Source organism: Nicotiana sylvestris, chromosome 9 (genome assembly GCF_000393655.2).
Source record: "Nicotiana sylvestris chromosome 9, ASM39365v2, whole genome shotgun sequence".
In the NCBI taxonomy this organism is placed as follows: Eukaryota; Viridiplantae; Streptophyta; class Magnoliopsida; order Solanales; family Solanaceae; genus Nicotiana; species Nicotiana sylvestris.
The window spans coordinates 1,815,545-1,830,844 of NC_091065.1; the positions used below are offsets into that span (position 1 = coordinate 1,815,545).

The window sequence follows — 15,300 nt, forward strand, 5'->3', positions numbered from 1 at the left end:
TTGTTCTTAAGTAAAATTCTCCCAAAATTATATTCATGTCCAAATACAATTCAAATTTCAAATACCATTTTCACTTAAAAAAAGAAAATTCACCCTTTTTTGAAATTTTACAATTCTTATGTCCAAACGCCCACTGAAACTTTATATGTTCGAGTATGAAGTTATGCTCTACCGGAAAGTTTAAAATGCACAAATAGACGTTTTTGAGGTCTATAAAGTTAGCTTTCGCAGTTCACAATTCAAACCCCACCATTTGCTCTTATTTACGTATTACAATGTATCAAAGTAATAATTAATCAAAATTAATTTAGTGACTACATCTTTTTTTCTCAGAAGTTTTCTCAGAAGTTCATATTTCATTAATGGGTGTGCCAAAAATAAAATGATCATTGATCACTTATTATGGACCCGAAAGAGTACTAGTTAATCTCTAAATAGCATCCCTCAAAATGACTATCCGTGCACTTGACTCGATAGATTTGACTCCAATAGAATTCGAACTCGTACTCTAGTTCATGATTCAGCAATCAAATTCTCCAAACATGCTACTAACACCTCCTTTTGGGAAAAACATCTGAATATAACAGTAGCTATTAAAGACAATGAAATGATGCATCAAACAACAAACTGTAATTTTGAGATCAACATCATTATAATTTCCAATGTCTGCCTCAAGCAAGATTTTAAAAGCAAAATCTAGGTTCTTCAACTATGCTAAACACAAAATCCGTAAGTAGACAACAAACTTCCTAAAATAAGCTCAAGGGAAACCGGTGAAGAGAATACATTATGCAGAGAGACCAATATTTTCTTCTAATCGAAAAGACTGAAGCCCATGTCCTGCAAAAGTATACCAGAAAACAATGTTAACAGACGCAAAGGACATTTAAAGAAGATGTAGCCAACACAATGAACAATAAGAGGGACGTGTTATCTAAAATGGGAGACATACATCGTCGGACTCCTCTTTCTCCTCCTTCTTTTCTTCCTTCTTCTCCTCAGCAGGGGCTGCAGCAGCAGCTCCACCAGTAGGTGCAGCAACTGCAACAGCACCACCACCACCAGCAGGTACTGAAGCCAACTTTTCTCTGCCGGCAGCAATCAGCTCAGTGATGTCTTTTCCCTCAACTTGAGACAAGAGCAATTCGATTCTGTCATCATCAGCCTCAGCACCAACTGCAGAGAACGTGGAACCTCAAACATGAGTGTAACAAAAACAAGAAGCATGTATATAATAGTTATTGATAATAAGGTAACACGTTCATCTGTTTAAGACATCTCAAAGAAGTCTGCAGCGTAAATCAATTATTATGCTTTCCTCTGTACAAGAACCCAAGATTACACAGTATTCCTACCCCATATACCTATGAGAGGTACACCATAACACTAAAATCTCACTATTGCAGATTAGTAGCATTCAATAACACTATGCTCACTTTTCACCAAATAAAAAAAAAAGAGAAACCTATGAAATGATACAAGGAACTAGCAACACAGTTTCTAGTCAATAAACCTAGTCTATCTCGTATGGTTAACAGCCAGGCAAGCATGGAGTAAATATCAACTTCAAAAATATTTGCAAATTTTGAATCATTTTCTACTACTAATTTTAATTGTTTTTTAAAATATTTTCAACTACAAAAATATTTTAATTTTTAGTTTCTTCGTAATTTTATTTAGATGGTAATTACTACAATAACATGTAGATGCCCCAGTGTTCTCCAACCACAGAGAAAAGGGTATATGGAACGAGAGATATAAAGGGCATCACACTCACTTTTGCTTCAAGGGAACGAGTCGGTCAAAAACTAATGGATTTTGCCAACCAGATAGCGAAGCATTCTAGTTTTTTCATAATTCTAAATGAGGCAAATTTACTTCAAAAAGATCAAGAAATCAATGTCAATAAAAATTAAATGTGTTAATCCTCGTACTATTAAAACCCCTCGTTCTTCCTTCCGGGGATGGATGGCATACTCTTCCCATAAAGTCCAAGTTAATCCTCGTACTATTAAAACCCCTCGTTCTTTCTTCCGGGGATGGATGGCATACTCTTCCCATAAAGTCCAAGTCTATCCCAGGCCTTATGATATTCTGCGCATATCAGAAGCATCCTTTCTTTTTCCAAATTTACCATACTCACTCTATCCCAATTTATGCAGTATACTTTCTTTTTAGCTTGTCCCAATTATGTGACACTTTCCTTTAAAATCTCTCCAAAAAGGAATGTCATACTTATTTAGAGATAATTTAACTTTATATTTTTCATTTTACTCTTTATGAGATGATTTACAGGTTATAGCCACACAAATATCTAAGATTTATTTTAGACCACAAGTTTCCAAAATAGTTGTTTCTTAAACTTTCACTTGGTGGTTAATCTTACACTCAACGATAAGATTAACAGGCCTCCCCTCTACCGTTCCCCACTTAAATACCATACTTCTATCTTAAAATCCGTGACGTTCGCCCAACCCACATATCACCAGATGAGATCCGAAGTCGTGGAATACAACTACCACACATCAATAGTCTTACGACCTTTATCCTAAACCAAAACCCTGAGCATCCAATATTTACATAATCACAACAACAACAAACCCAATATAATCACACAAGTGGGGTCTGGGAAGTGTAATGTGTACGCAGACCTAACCCCTACCGTAAATATAGAGACTGTTTCTAATAGACCCCGGCACAAAAACATTTTCATAATTAAACTATCTAAATTCAAGAATAAAGAACATTTCACTCCAAATATTCACTCCAAATAATATCAGTATCTATAAAATGAAACAGAGTGAGTAAATGCAAAGATTTGTAAAGGGGTAAAAGTAATTTATTTTTACCACAGCCAAGGATACTTTTCAAGTCTTTAGCTGAAGGAGATGCATTTCCACCCAAAACGGCCAACAAGTAAGCAGCAATTACCTTCATTTTTTCCTCTCTGTATCCAAACAATCTACACAACCCAAACAGAAAATATTTAGATACAAAAATTCAAACAGAGAATAAGGAAATAGAAAGAGAGAAATTACCTGGAAAAGCTATGAAAACCTTCTTCTTCAGTGGTCGTTTTAGGGACTGCTTCTAGGGTTTCATACTGCCGAAATGATGCGCATTTATATATATATGATTAGGGTTTTTTAGGAGGTCCGTTGGTACTGTTGAGTTTACGTTAATACCCTTGCTTATTCTTCAGATTTTCTAGATTGACCTAGGTAAATGTGTGATATTTAAAGTTTATAAAATTATAATCAGGAGTTTATATACTTCCCGTGTTTCAATGGATATTGGCGTATTTAACTAGGCACGAATTTAAATATATATATATATATATATGTATGTTTTTTTTTTATATTTGTGGACTTAAATGTACCAAAAATATTTGTATAGTTATAAGATTTAAAATTTATAATTTTAAAGATGTCAAAATAGTTGGTTGAGCAAGAAATCCCCAAATGGAAGGTTGCAAGTTCGAAACCTCCTGCATGCTTTCTTGCTTGATCTCGTAGCACGAGGGCTGACTAGCATGGTATACCTCTCATGTGTAATCAGGGGCGGCTCAACGGTATCTAGGACCTAAAACCAAACTTTAACGAGGAGCCCTAAGTTTATCCATATTTAAAAACTCATTTAATAAAATTTTATTTTGAAGTCTATTTTTTTAGCTTTTTGAGATGTAAAATTTTAATAAATTATTTATAATCTATTTCTTAACTAGGATTATATATATATTTCTACTTTCTAGGATTATTATTCAATTTTTTTAGAATTTTCTGATTTTCTAAAATATCTTTGTTAAACTCTCGCTAACTTCTTCTTCTTCTTGGATTCCATTCTCTTCTAGCTCAATTATATTAGTAATTTATTTATTTACCATAAATTATTCTTATTTCTGAGAATTGTATTAAAGTTTCAATTCTTCTCGCTTTTTTTAGCATTTTTAATATGCGAATTCATATTATCTTGTTGACATATTAGAATTCCTAATAAATTAGAAAAGACAATACATATACTTTCAAACAAAATATAATAATATTTAGATGCAGAGTAATAAGAAAAGTATAGAACAATTGAACATGGTTTAACAAATAATCATAGGTAACTTGATATTACTTTTGTTGTTTCAATATTTTTGGTGCAATGCAGGGAAGGCTTGACAAAAAAAGAGTTCGCAGTTGCTTTCTGCTATCATATTTGACAGAATATTTTATGAAACAGTGGACATATATGTCTGGAAAGGCTAAAAGGAATATAAAAGATTAATTAAAAACTAGTTTAAAGAGAAAGTAATAAAGTAATGTGAGCTTTGTGATAATAATGATAATATATAAAGGAGACAAGAAATGTATTCACATGTAAATTATTATTTTTATTCCCAAATTATCTCTATCGGTCTCATAGTTTCCTTATTTATGAAAGATATACTTTTTTTATATACTAAATATTTTTTTTAAAATTCATCAATTACAAATACAATTATTTAATACAGTATCAAAAAATTTCGAGCCCCCCTAAATGTGGGGCCTCAAGCAATTGCTTGAGTGACTTTACCATTGAGCCGCCCCTGTGTGTAATTTGCGAGTTATAATACTGGAGCGAGATCTACCTAGAGCGCACTTGAAAAGTAGCGGCTGTAGGTTCCCTCGTGCGGTATACCTCTCTTGTATAATTTGCGGGAGCGAGGTCTACCCAGAGCGCATTTGAAAAGTAGCGGCCGCAGATTTTCTAGTTTACGGGAAAAAAAAATACTTGTGTGACTATAAAAACTTACCTCATAAAATAAAAAATTAAATTAAATTTAAAAATATGTTATTCTATTTCGACTTGACTAATAAGGAAATAGAGTTATTTATTTTATGAAAGGAGAGGACTGAGGAGTATTTTATCTTCTTCCTTTTTTTTTTTTTTTGTCATTTTCTCTGCTATCTCTCATCGTGTAATTCAAAAGTATAGCCCATGAAAAGAAGATGGTAAAAACTATAAGGGGTCGTTTGGTAGGATGCATTGGATAAAATAATATATGTATTAGCTTTATATATTAATAATACTTTATTTGGTAGATATTTTTAACCTATGCATTAGTTATACATTCTATTTGGTATTATCCTATGCATAACTAATGCATAGAAAACCATGGTATTAGCAATGCAATGGGTTTTAATACATGCATTAGCTTAGTTAAAGATAAAATTATCCTTCAAAATTTATGCTTGATTAAAATATACTAGTTATTATATTAATGAAAATTTAAAATAATCCAAATAGTGAGAAATAAAAATTATATCTCTAGTAAATAAATAAATACTTAGCATATTTCCTTTTTTATAAATAAATATTTAGTTCTATATTACAATATAGGTAGACAAATCAAATAATTTTTTAAAAACTTTTTCACATAAAAATATTTCGCAACATATATTTCTTTTAAAAGTTAGAGTGATGGACTGGTTTTGAGGGCATTTTTGTAAAGAAGCAATTCTTTTAGAAATTGTACAACGCTTTAATACATCAAACCAAATAATGGGTAAGAAATATGTCAGCAAACTAATACCAGCATAATTAATGCAAACATAACTAATATCAGCATTACTAATACACTCTATTCAGCATTATTCTTGTGCACCCTACCAAACGACCCCTAAATCTCTTGTCGCATGGTTTGTCATTTTATTTTTTAGTTTAAAAAGATGAACTTTGGACCTACAACTTAAAATTATGGTATATGACTATTTACTCCTCCATGGCCCATGCAATAAACAGAAAATAAACCTATGGTATATGTTTATTTCAACTAGAATAATAATAACCCAGTAAAATTTCATTAGTAGAATCTGAAACGGGTAGTATATGTGTAGACCTTACCCCTGCCCCGAAGGAATAGAAAGACTATTTCCGAAAGACCCTCGGCTCAAAAAAACAAAAAGACAGAAGGAAAAAATATTAGTATCACCACAAAAATCATAATAAAAATAGAAACATAAAATCCCGAAGAAAGATGCTTCAGCTAGAATAACAACAAAAACTAACATATAAACGATCTTATCCTCTACAAAATTAAGCTTACATTATTATAGATTGTGTTCAAAAGAATCTTCATTGTAAATATGCAGAAGCTAAACCGAGAAATAGCCATATCCACATAGCAGCAGCCAAGATTATAACACCTAGCCGCGACACGAAAAACATAAACAGAACTTCAGAGAAAGAGAAGAAAAATGTTGATCAAACTTGGTACATTACTACAAAGATCATACTTGGTTGAAGTAACAAAAAGGAACAGAAGATCAAAATCTACCACAAAAGCAAAGTATGAACAACATACACAAAATACAGTGATTGCCTTCTTAACTACAGCAAACAAACGACTCCCGAAGTCTGAAGCGAATACAGGAGAATAGGCAAAATGTGGATGTACAACAATTCTCCGCTCCATTTTCCTTCATTGCTATGCTTCAGCTGTATCATATACTACACCTTGCTCGTCGAATTTCACCGCCACCAAGTACCTTATGCTCACCTAGACAGAGGAACAATGCAACATGTCAAATATCACGCGGGGATTCGAAAAATGAAAAAAGTCTGCATGCCAGGAAGTGTATTCAACATCTAAGATAATATATAACAAACCAAAATTTGACTTTATTTACACAACAAAAATTCTGACACATGTTTGGTTAGAGGCGGACCCAAGATTTGAAGGTCGGGAGTGCATCTTTGCTTTCGACCAAAATCTAGTTTGTATACAGGGTGTCACTACTAATATATCAGTATTTCCTAGAAACATATATATGTATTCAGGAAAATCGAACTTTTTGGGTGCCGGTGACCCCTCACTTGATAACATAGGTCCACCTCTGTGTTCGGTGATCCCCTTCCGCCCCCACATATTAAACCTATTGTAGTAGATAACATGCCACAGCACTCAAGCTACTACACCCCTTACTACGGACATCTTTAGATCGTTTAGGTAGACAGTTAGTCTAAAACAAAATTGTAACCCGATTGTGTATAGAAGTTGAACTCCCAAAAATGTATATAAAGTACCTGTTGTGGATCATAGACGGCGTATTCGTTGTACTCGAGGACACTATCCTTGTGTTCTGATGGAATCAGCCTACCACAAGGTACTGTAATATCATCCTTCCAAATAAAATGCTCTTTCTCATCAGTTTTCTTCCTTCCAAGTCCTTTTACTCCAATTTTCTTCTCTTCCAATGCTTTAGTATCCTGCTTACAATACAAATAACACAATCAGATCACATACAAAGTAAGACAGTTTCGAGTATTTGTCTTCAATAGTATCCTTTTAATACCTCAGGAGGACTAGAGAACTCCTTAATTTCTTCTCCTAATGAAGCAATAGCTAATACCAAGAAACCTTCTGGCCTGTCTATAGCTGTGAAACCATATTGTGCCGCTTCTGCTGCAGCATCCGAACAAACGACAGCCCTTCCAAACTGCACACATACAAGCGGTGAGTGCAAACGTGAACTAGAAATAGTTCAAAAAACCATATTCTTCTATGAAATGTATGTACTTACCATATATCCTGATACGGGAAGTGAACAAACTGAAGGTAAGAAACCTCTGTGCAAGTGCCTCAAAAGATTTGAACTCCTTGTACCTGATCGACAATAACATTCGTCGTCGTGAACACAACCATCAACCGAGAACTATATGGCAGAGAACTATAAGCTTTAGAACTGTTAGAAATTACTTACCACACCAAAGAAGAACTTTGTTTGGTAATTTCTTGATGTCATCAAGAGAAGGGCAAGCACTAACTTCAACAGAAAATATATTCTCAACTGAGACCCCATAGCTCTGGTGAAACGCGCAATTCTTTTCAGTTCAGATCATAGTGGAAATTCAAACTTTGAAAGAGATGATTGGAGGGAGAATAAATCTTACCATATCTCCGACTCTGATCGGTTCGTAAGTTTTCTCTAGGTAGTTCACTATCATTTTGTAGTCATCTGAGTCTTTCTCTAAAGGAGAAACAAAGCAGCCGAGTTTCTTGTAACGCTCGAAGAGAGGATCATCAAGTGTAGAGCCAGACATGTCTTCAATAATGCGTGATGCAAAATTGACGTCCCGAATAGTTTCATAGGCAGATGCAGCCTTGAAATTTTGCAAAGAGTAAGATAAACACCTTAATGTATAAAGCTAAAGATTTGAAGGGAAAAAAAAAGAAACAGAGAGATGATTTTTACATGCTCGGCGAGATCGGTGTAGTCCCTGAAAGTAAAAGGCCTAATAGATGGCATGAGAGTGAACCATCTTTGGCTGAACTCATACCAAACACCCTCTGCTGCCTGTCCTGTTTCCTTCATCGATTTTACTTTCTCCACAAAATACAATAGAGTTTCTTCACCTGTAGCGCAAAAGTAAATAAACCTCGATACATTTGTTACCTGTAAACAATGCACTATGTGTAGAAAGACTTACATCTTTTCAAATGAAGATCAGTAAGCATTCCGATGGGAACTTCGGGTGAATCATGTCCCAGCTCCATTAAAGCATACCTTCATCCGGCATATATACAACACTTAAGGTCTGTTTCAGATGCTCAAGGAAAAGAGAGAAATCGTCACCAGTTTGAACAGCGTAATACCTGTAGATCTCCTGACTGCAAAGGACTTTCATGAAATTTGCTACCATCGGATCAAGCTTACTATGTGCAGCAGCAGAACCGAGTTGCCTTAGCCCGAGCGCTCCATGCCTAACCTCTACTCCGTCATCCTATAGAATTCCAAAGCGGCAGTTATTAACCATATATACGCCTTAATGTTTGGCAAACACAATGTTACTGTTTCCTGACGAACAAAGAATTTTGAAGAGTGACGTACGACATCGATAGGGAAAAACTTGTGATGTTTCTTCTGAATCTTTTTTTCCCTTTCCCATGATTCGAACTCATTTCCAGTTAGCTCTTCGAAGAGCCTAGCAAACTCCTTAATCGCATCGTCGACATTTTCCCATTCCTCTAACTTGTTGTCTGCTCTAATGCTATCACCAATTCTGCCCTTTTTACAGTACATGTGCAAACGATTCTCCGGCGACATGATAAGTTGCATAATACAGAAACTGCATCAATTTAAAAGAATCACTTCATCAGTAGCTGCGGCATCTATTAGGGACTTAAAAAGGAGAACTTTTGAGCATTACTCGTTGATTCGGTTCTTTTGGTTGCAAACAGACAGTGCGCAATTATACAATAATCCATCTTTCTCCAATATTCTCGCGCCTTCATCCTGCATTTTAGTGTCTTTGTGCACCCCTCTCTTTCCAAAAACTTTTAGCTACAATAAACAGAAGACAATAGTTGAAACAAAGCTCAACTGTAAGTAGCAAATGTGAAAAGGAGGAAGCATACATCAGCTGTTATAGTCTCAAGCGCCTCCGCACTTGGATCCATCTTATCAAGTGGAATACCTCTACCTTCTACAGCAATGTCACTGGCGATGTCGTATGCAGCTAAAGGCTGAGCTTGTTCCTTTTCAATACTATCACTCAACCAAGCCTCCCTCACTACTGGTATACTCCTCTCCCTGACGGACAATAATACCTCAGATCAGAGGCGGATGCAACATAAACTCGACGAGCTCAACCGAACCCAATAATGTTTTACACATAGCATAGATAACTATATGTAAACACTGAAAACTTAACAAATAAGTACTACTCCCTCAATTTCAGAAAGAACGAACCGCCTATTTGATTGGGCACGGGGTTTTAAGAAACAATGAAATACTTTTGAAACTTGTGGTCTAAAACAATCCACATATATTTGTGTGACTACATTAAGGGTAAAATGTGAAGCTTGAAATTACATTATTTACAAATTTAGACAAGGGTCATTCTTTTCAAAAAATATGAGAAAGGAAATAGGTTCATTCTTCTCGAAATGAAAAGATTATATAGTTTTGAACCTATAATTGCAATAATGTGATGGATTCCACAGTGAAACCACTATGTTTAAGTTTAAAATCCTGGATCCACCTCTGCCTAACATTACGAAATAGAAAGGCACTATAATTAGTCCAAGACTAATTCATGCAGAGTCAGTTCAATATACATACACAGCTTCAGCTACTTTAGACGAGCCCCCGCGATCACGCTCAGCTGGAGAAACTACCAAGCAAGTCACTCTTGCGCCCCCTGTCAGAAGGAACAATTTTAGTTTGAAAGCAACCACATAAGTAAATTTCATAACAAAATTAATTACAGTGGAGAATTACCAATGACAGAGTTGTTCACTTTTCCCCCATGTTTCTCGATTATTGATTTCCAGTATTGCTGTGCAGAATACAAACTCTTAGCAACACAAGAACCACACAATATGAGGCCAAAATCATTAGAACAGAAGTACATACATGGGTTCGAGTAAGACGACCAGCTAGAGATATCATCATTCCATCAAATGGTTTTTTCGGGGCAGAATATTTCCTTGGTGGGCGGTTCTTCTTCGGGTCTCCACGTTTCTTGATCAGCTATTACAATATAAGAGATGGTCAATTTTTTGCCCGATTTTCCAGTCTTACATCAAGAAAAGAAAAGATAAGTTTAGCACATTACATCAGAGACTGGAGTACTTTCAACAGATTTAGGGAATCTAAGAGTGTCTTCTCTTCGAGGTGGTTCCCTCGTGCTGTAAATACAACTCGACCACTCGCTGTAATCTCCAACGCAGTGATAACGGTCGCCGGAGCATTCCAACATGCCACCACAAATCGGACAGTTGTCTAGTGGCCCGTAGAACATTATGTCTTGACTGTACAAGAGAAGGGGAGGGGATGAGCATATACAAGTATCACAATAAACCACACATTCATCTACTAAAGAAAAATTTCAGTATATAATGGAAGTTACATATATCAGTCGTTTTTAGTACAGAATCTTCCTTCACTTATACTATAATTAGATACAACCACAGCTACTACTACTACTAACACTACACCTTAATCCAAGCAAGCCGGGCCGGCTATATGACTCTTCACTAGCGACATTGTTCCATTTAAGCCCATTTTCGTCCAATATCATATGAAATTAGTTTCTCTAGCACTCTAAGTTCTCAAGATTTTCTAGAACAACAACAACAACATACCCAGTATAATCCCACAAGTAGGGCCTGGGAGGGTAGTGTGTACGCACCCTTAACCCTCACTACCTTGGGAGGTAGAGAGATTGTTTCCGATAGACACTCGGTCGAACCCCCACCAATACTAAGATTGCTCGGAGTTGGTCAAACCAAGCATGCATAACCAAGCACAACAGAAAAGGTAAAGAAACGCAATAGTGAAAAAGTCAAAAAAGCAGTAACATTTTCTAATATATATAAATTTATAATAAGCCTAACATACTAGACCTAAAGTGAATGTACTAACATGCTAAAAATTAGTCAGCTTCCAACTAAACTGGTGTGACCTATGCTGTCATTATGATACAAACTGGATTTACTTACCATCTAGGAACAACAGCATCATCATCCCCCGAAGAATATTGGCCATTCGCTTCGAGAATTTCGCGCATTTGCTTGATGGAAAGATGCTCAGATAGAGCCTTACAAAACTTCTCAAACTCAGCTCTGATATCGACCATCGATTCTTCTCCTTCTTGGCCATTATCTTCCTCTGTTTTTGCCTTCTTTGGTGAGGCAGAATCTTGGCTCTTAGTTTCCGCCTTCTGCTTCCTTGTCATCTTCCTCTCGTCACCCGCTGCGTGCGCTTGAGATCGAGTCTCATGAACCTTCACATGCATAACATACAATAGTACTACTTTTGTTAACACATTTTCAAGTTCAACTTCTATACACTGACTGTGTAAATGAATACCTACTTGTACCTAGCCATTATAAGTGGAATTACTAACTACAATCTACAATAACAAAAGGCAAAGATCACTTTTAGCCCGCGGCCAAAACTATGTCCACCCGGCAGCCGCAAAAATGTATAAAACTTGGTATATTTTTTGTATAGAAACATAAAGAAATGTGTGTGTATATATATACAAAAAAATATACATTTTTCGGCTATTATTTTGCTAGTGGTACAATGTCATTTTCCCCAATAACAATCTACTACGTCCACCCGGACGCAGTAAAAGTCCACCCGGACGCCGCAGAAGTGTATAAAATTTGTATATTACATATAGAAATGTATACATAGACAAAAAAGAAATATAAATTTTTCGGCTATTAATTTTGAGAGCGACTATACAATATCATTTTCCCCAATAACAATCTACCGTAACAGGTTAAATTAGACTATACAATATCATTTTCCCCAATAACAATCTACTGTAACAGGTTAAATTACATGGCTAGAGTACAAAAATTACATAGGTAGTGTATATAAGCTTAAGACTTCAAGATAATGTTGCATAGTTCTTATACAAATTTATATATACTAATAGAGAAAATTTTAAACAAAAACATTTGTTTCAATTTTTTCACACATTAACCAAATACTAAAATATTTTCACACATTTTAGAAGCTTCAAAATTAACTAACTCAACACACAACACCAACACTAGCATGATTTATGAGCATCAAAATTTACTTTAACCAAAAATTTAACTACATTACTATCCACTAAAAGTTCACTAATTATCATGATTACTACATCTACAAACTTACTAAATTAAACACATGCATGACATTTTGCTTCCACAATTTTAAGAATCCTCAATATTTAGCGAAAACCAAGGACCCTTTAAATACTTATCAAGATTTAAGAAAAGAACTAGGAATTTCAAGAACAGTTCTTGGTGCAAACATATTATTTTTATTTCAAGAATTCTTCTTAGTTGTACTATTAATTAGAATTTGTAAAATCCAACGAAATATTAACTTGGTAACTAATTAAAACCAAAGGTAGAACAAACTTCCATTTTCAAGATTGAGCTAAAAAATACAGTGACCATAATGTATATCTCCAAGAAAATACTTCGAAAAAGCAATATAAGTAGTAGAACAAACCTTCATTTTAGTGTTTTTTTTTTTTGTTGTCAAAACAACAAAAATACTTAGCCTCTAAATTGGGCAGAGAAATATATATTACAGAGACTTATCAGAACCAAAGTTGAACAAGATCTCTTGAAATTCTTCTTTGTACAATTACCAACAAAAGGGTAATGAAGAGAGTGAGAGACAGAGGTGCTAGTGTTGGATTTTGGGTCGTGGTTTTGTGTGTAGTGATTAGAAGGTGACACGTGTACTAGAAAATAGTCACTGCATGACACGACTCGAGTAAATGAGTTTTTGCACCATATGTTTAACTTTTTCATGCAAGAAAATACTTATTGTATAATTTTTGTCACCATTGCACGAGTGTACTGGTTACAACAAAAAAAACGACAACTCAGTATAATCTCATAAGTGGGGTTTGGAGAGGGTAATATGTACGCAGATCTTATCCCTATCCCGAAGGGTAGAGAGGCTGTTTCCAAGAGACCTTCGGCTCAAAAAGTAACAGGAGCCGATATATTAGTACCATAAAAATGCATAATAAAATAACAACACTACAAGAGATATGAAATACAAAATACGAAATACGAAATAGATGGTTGGTATAGTAAAAACTAGCAGGTAAAGTCCTGCATCAATAGACGACCAATGACATTCTTAGTCTAACTCCTAACTGGTTAGTCTCACTCTATTATGCTGTAGAAATATTCACAACTTTTCCATAACCTACAACCTTAATGCTCGACCTCTATAATTCCCTGTCAAGGGCCATGTCCTCAGTAATCCTAAGTCGCGCCATGTCCTGAGTGTACTGGTTATTGTTGTGATTTTCATTTACGAGGGACGGAGAGATTAAGTTATTAGGAGTACCAAATGAGTTAGGGGAAAAACTTACTGATATATTTACACCAACTTATTAATAAACATATAAATTGTAATATGTGCTTCATACAAGTTGTTACTACTGAATTAATTTTTTGATACATATTTTAACTTTAATTTTATAACCAATAATGATAAATAATGTGGTGTAAAAATTGAGTTTACGTTAAATTTTCTTGATATGTAAAAATGATACATATTTTAACTTTAATTTTCTTGACCCGAAAGGTCATCTTATGTTTTAGAACTCAACTCTGTGCTTTTAAGCTTTAAAAATCTCATTTTATCCTCCTCGATGTACGTTTACAGTCCTGGCGTGTTTCCGAAAAGCTTTTATGTTAAAAGTTGATGAAAATAAGAAATTTTGCCTAAAAACTTCCTTTGAGTTGACTTCGGGCAGTATTTTTGGTAAACGAACCCGAATTGTTTTTTGACGATTCTAATGGGTCCATATCATAATTTGAGACTTGGGCGTATGCCCGGAATCGAAATCGGAAGTCCCTAACCTGAGATATCGGACTTTGTCGAAATTTGAAAGTTAAAGACTTAATGAAATGGAGATGTTTGACCAAGGTTTGATTTTTTAGATATTGGATCCGTATTTTAGTTTCGGAATCCGGTATCGCTCCAATACCCTATTTGTGACTTGTCTGTGAAATTTGGTGAGTAAATGAGTTGGTTTGACGTGATTCGGACGTCCGATTGAGAAAATAAAAAATTTAAAGTCTTCTTGAGAATTTCATTTGTTTGGTACTAAATTTATAGTTCTAGGTGTTATTTTAGCGATTTGATCGCGCGAGCAAGTTCGTATGATGTTTTAAGACTCGTGTGCATGTTTGGTTTGGAGCCCCGAGGGCTTAGGTGAGTTTTGGATAGGCTAAAGAGTGAATTTTGGACTTAGAGATGTTGCTGGTGTTCCAGTTCTGGTGTTGGCCTCTGATCTCGCATTTGCGAGATCGGAGTTTGCATTTGCGAGCTACTCATCGCAAATGCGAAGAGTAGCTGGGCCAGGCAGTCCTCGCTGCGAGAAAAACTTCGCATTTGCGAAGTGAGTCAAGGGAGGGCATGATCGCACATGCGATCATTTCTGTCGCAATTATGAAGTGGGATGTTCGCATTTGCGAAGACAACAGAAGTATGAAGGGCTTCGCATTTGCGATGGCTCCTTCGCATTTGCGGGCTTCACATTTGTGAAGCCCAGATCGCAAATGCGACATTTGCATTTGTGCAAAAGTGACTTAGACGGGATTTTTCTCCCGTTCCTCAAATTTTTAAAACCTAAAACACAAAAGGCGATTTTCCGAAGACCATTTCTTCCCCTAAACCTTGGTGAGCGATTGTAAACTAATTTCTTTCAATCTTTCACTTCATTTTACAAGATTTCAACCTAAAACCTAAGGTTTTCATAGTGGAATTGGGGATTTTGGGTAGAAACTAGGGATTT

The 15,300-nt window shown here is 35.3% G+C and overlaps 2 protein-coding genes across 2 annotated transcripts; both read right to left on the reverse strand.

Annotated features, from left to right (window-relative positions):
- Positions 1-633: 633 nt before the first annotated feature.
- Positions 634-3,158, reverse strand: LOC104226695 (large ribosomal subunit protein P2y-like). Its single transcript, XM_009778725.2, has 4 exons — positions 3,039-3,158; positions 2,850-2,962; positions 953-1,176; positions 634-840 (listed from the first exon to the last, which is right to left on the reverse strand). The coding sequence occupies exons 2-4, from the start codon at positions 2,935-2,937 to the stop codon at positions 814-816; spliced, it is 339 nt and encodes a 112-aa protein (XP_009777027.1). The 5' UTR covers positions 2,938-2,962; positions 3,039-3,158; the 3' UTR covers positions 634-813.
- A 2,896-nt stretch (positions 3,159-6,054) lies between these two features.
- LOC104226694 (protein ADP-ribosyltransferase PARP3-like) lies at positions 6,055-13,149 on the reverse strand. The gene is made up of 18 exons (XM_009778723.2): positions 12,987-13,149; positions 11,471-11,754; positions 10,585-10,780; positions 10,383-10,499; positions 10,248-10,305; positions 10,089-10,167; positions 9,383-9,557; positions 9,175-9,308; positions 8,856-9,093; positions 8,621-8,748; positions 8,455-8,531; positions 8,220-8,380; positions 7,918-8,127; positions 7,728-7,830; positions 7,548-7,630; positions 7,320-7,463; positions 7,051-7,233; positions 6,055-6,523 (listed from the first exon to the last, which is right to left on the reverse strand). Exons 1-18 carry the CDS (start codon positions 12,990-12,992, stop codon positions 6,452-6,454), a joined length of 2,448 nt encoding a protein of 815 aa, XP_009777025.1. The 5' UTR covers positions 12,993-13,149; the 3' UTR covers positions 6,055-6,451.
- Positions 13,150-15,300: the final 2,151 nt, after the last annotated feature.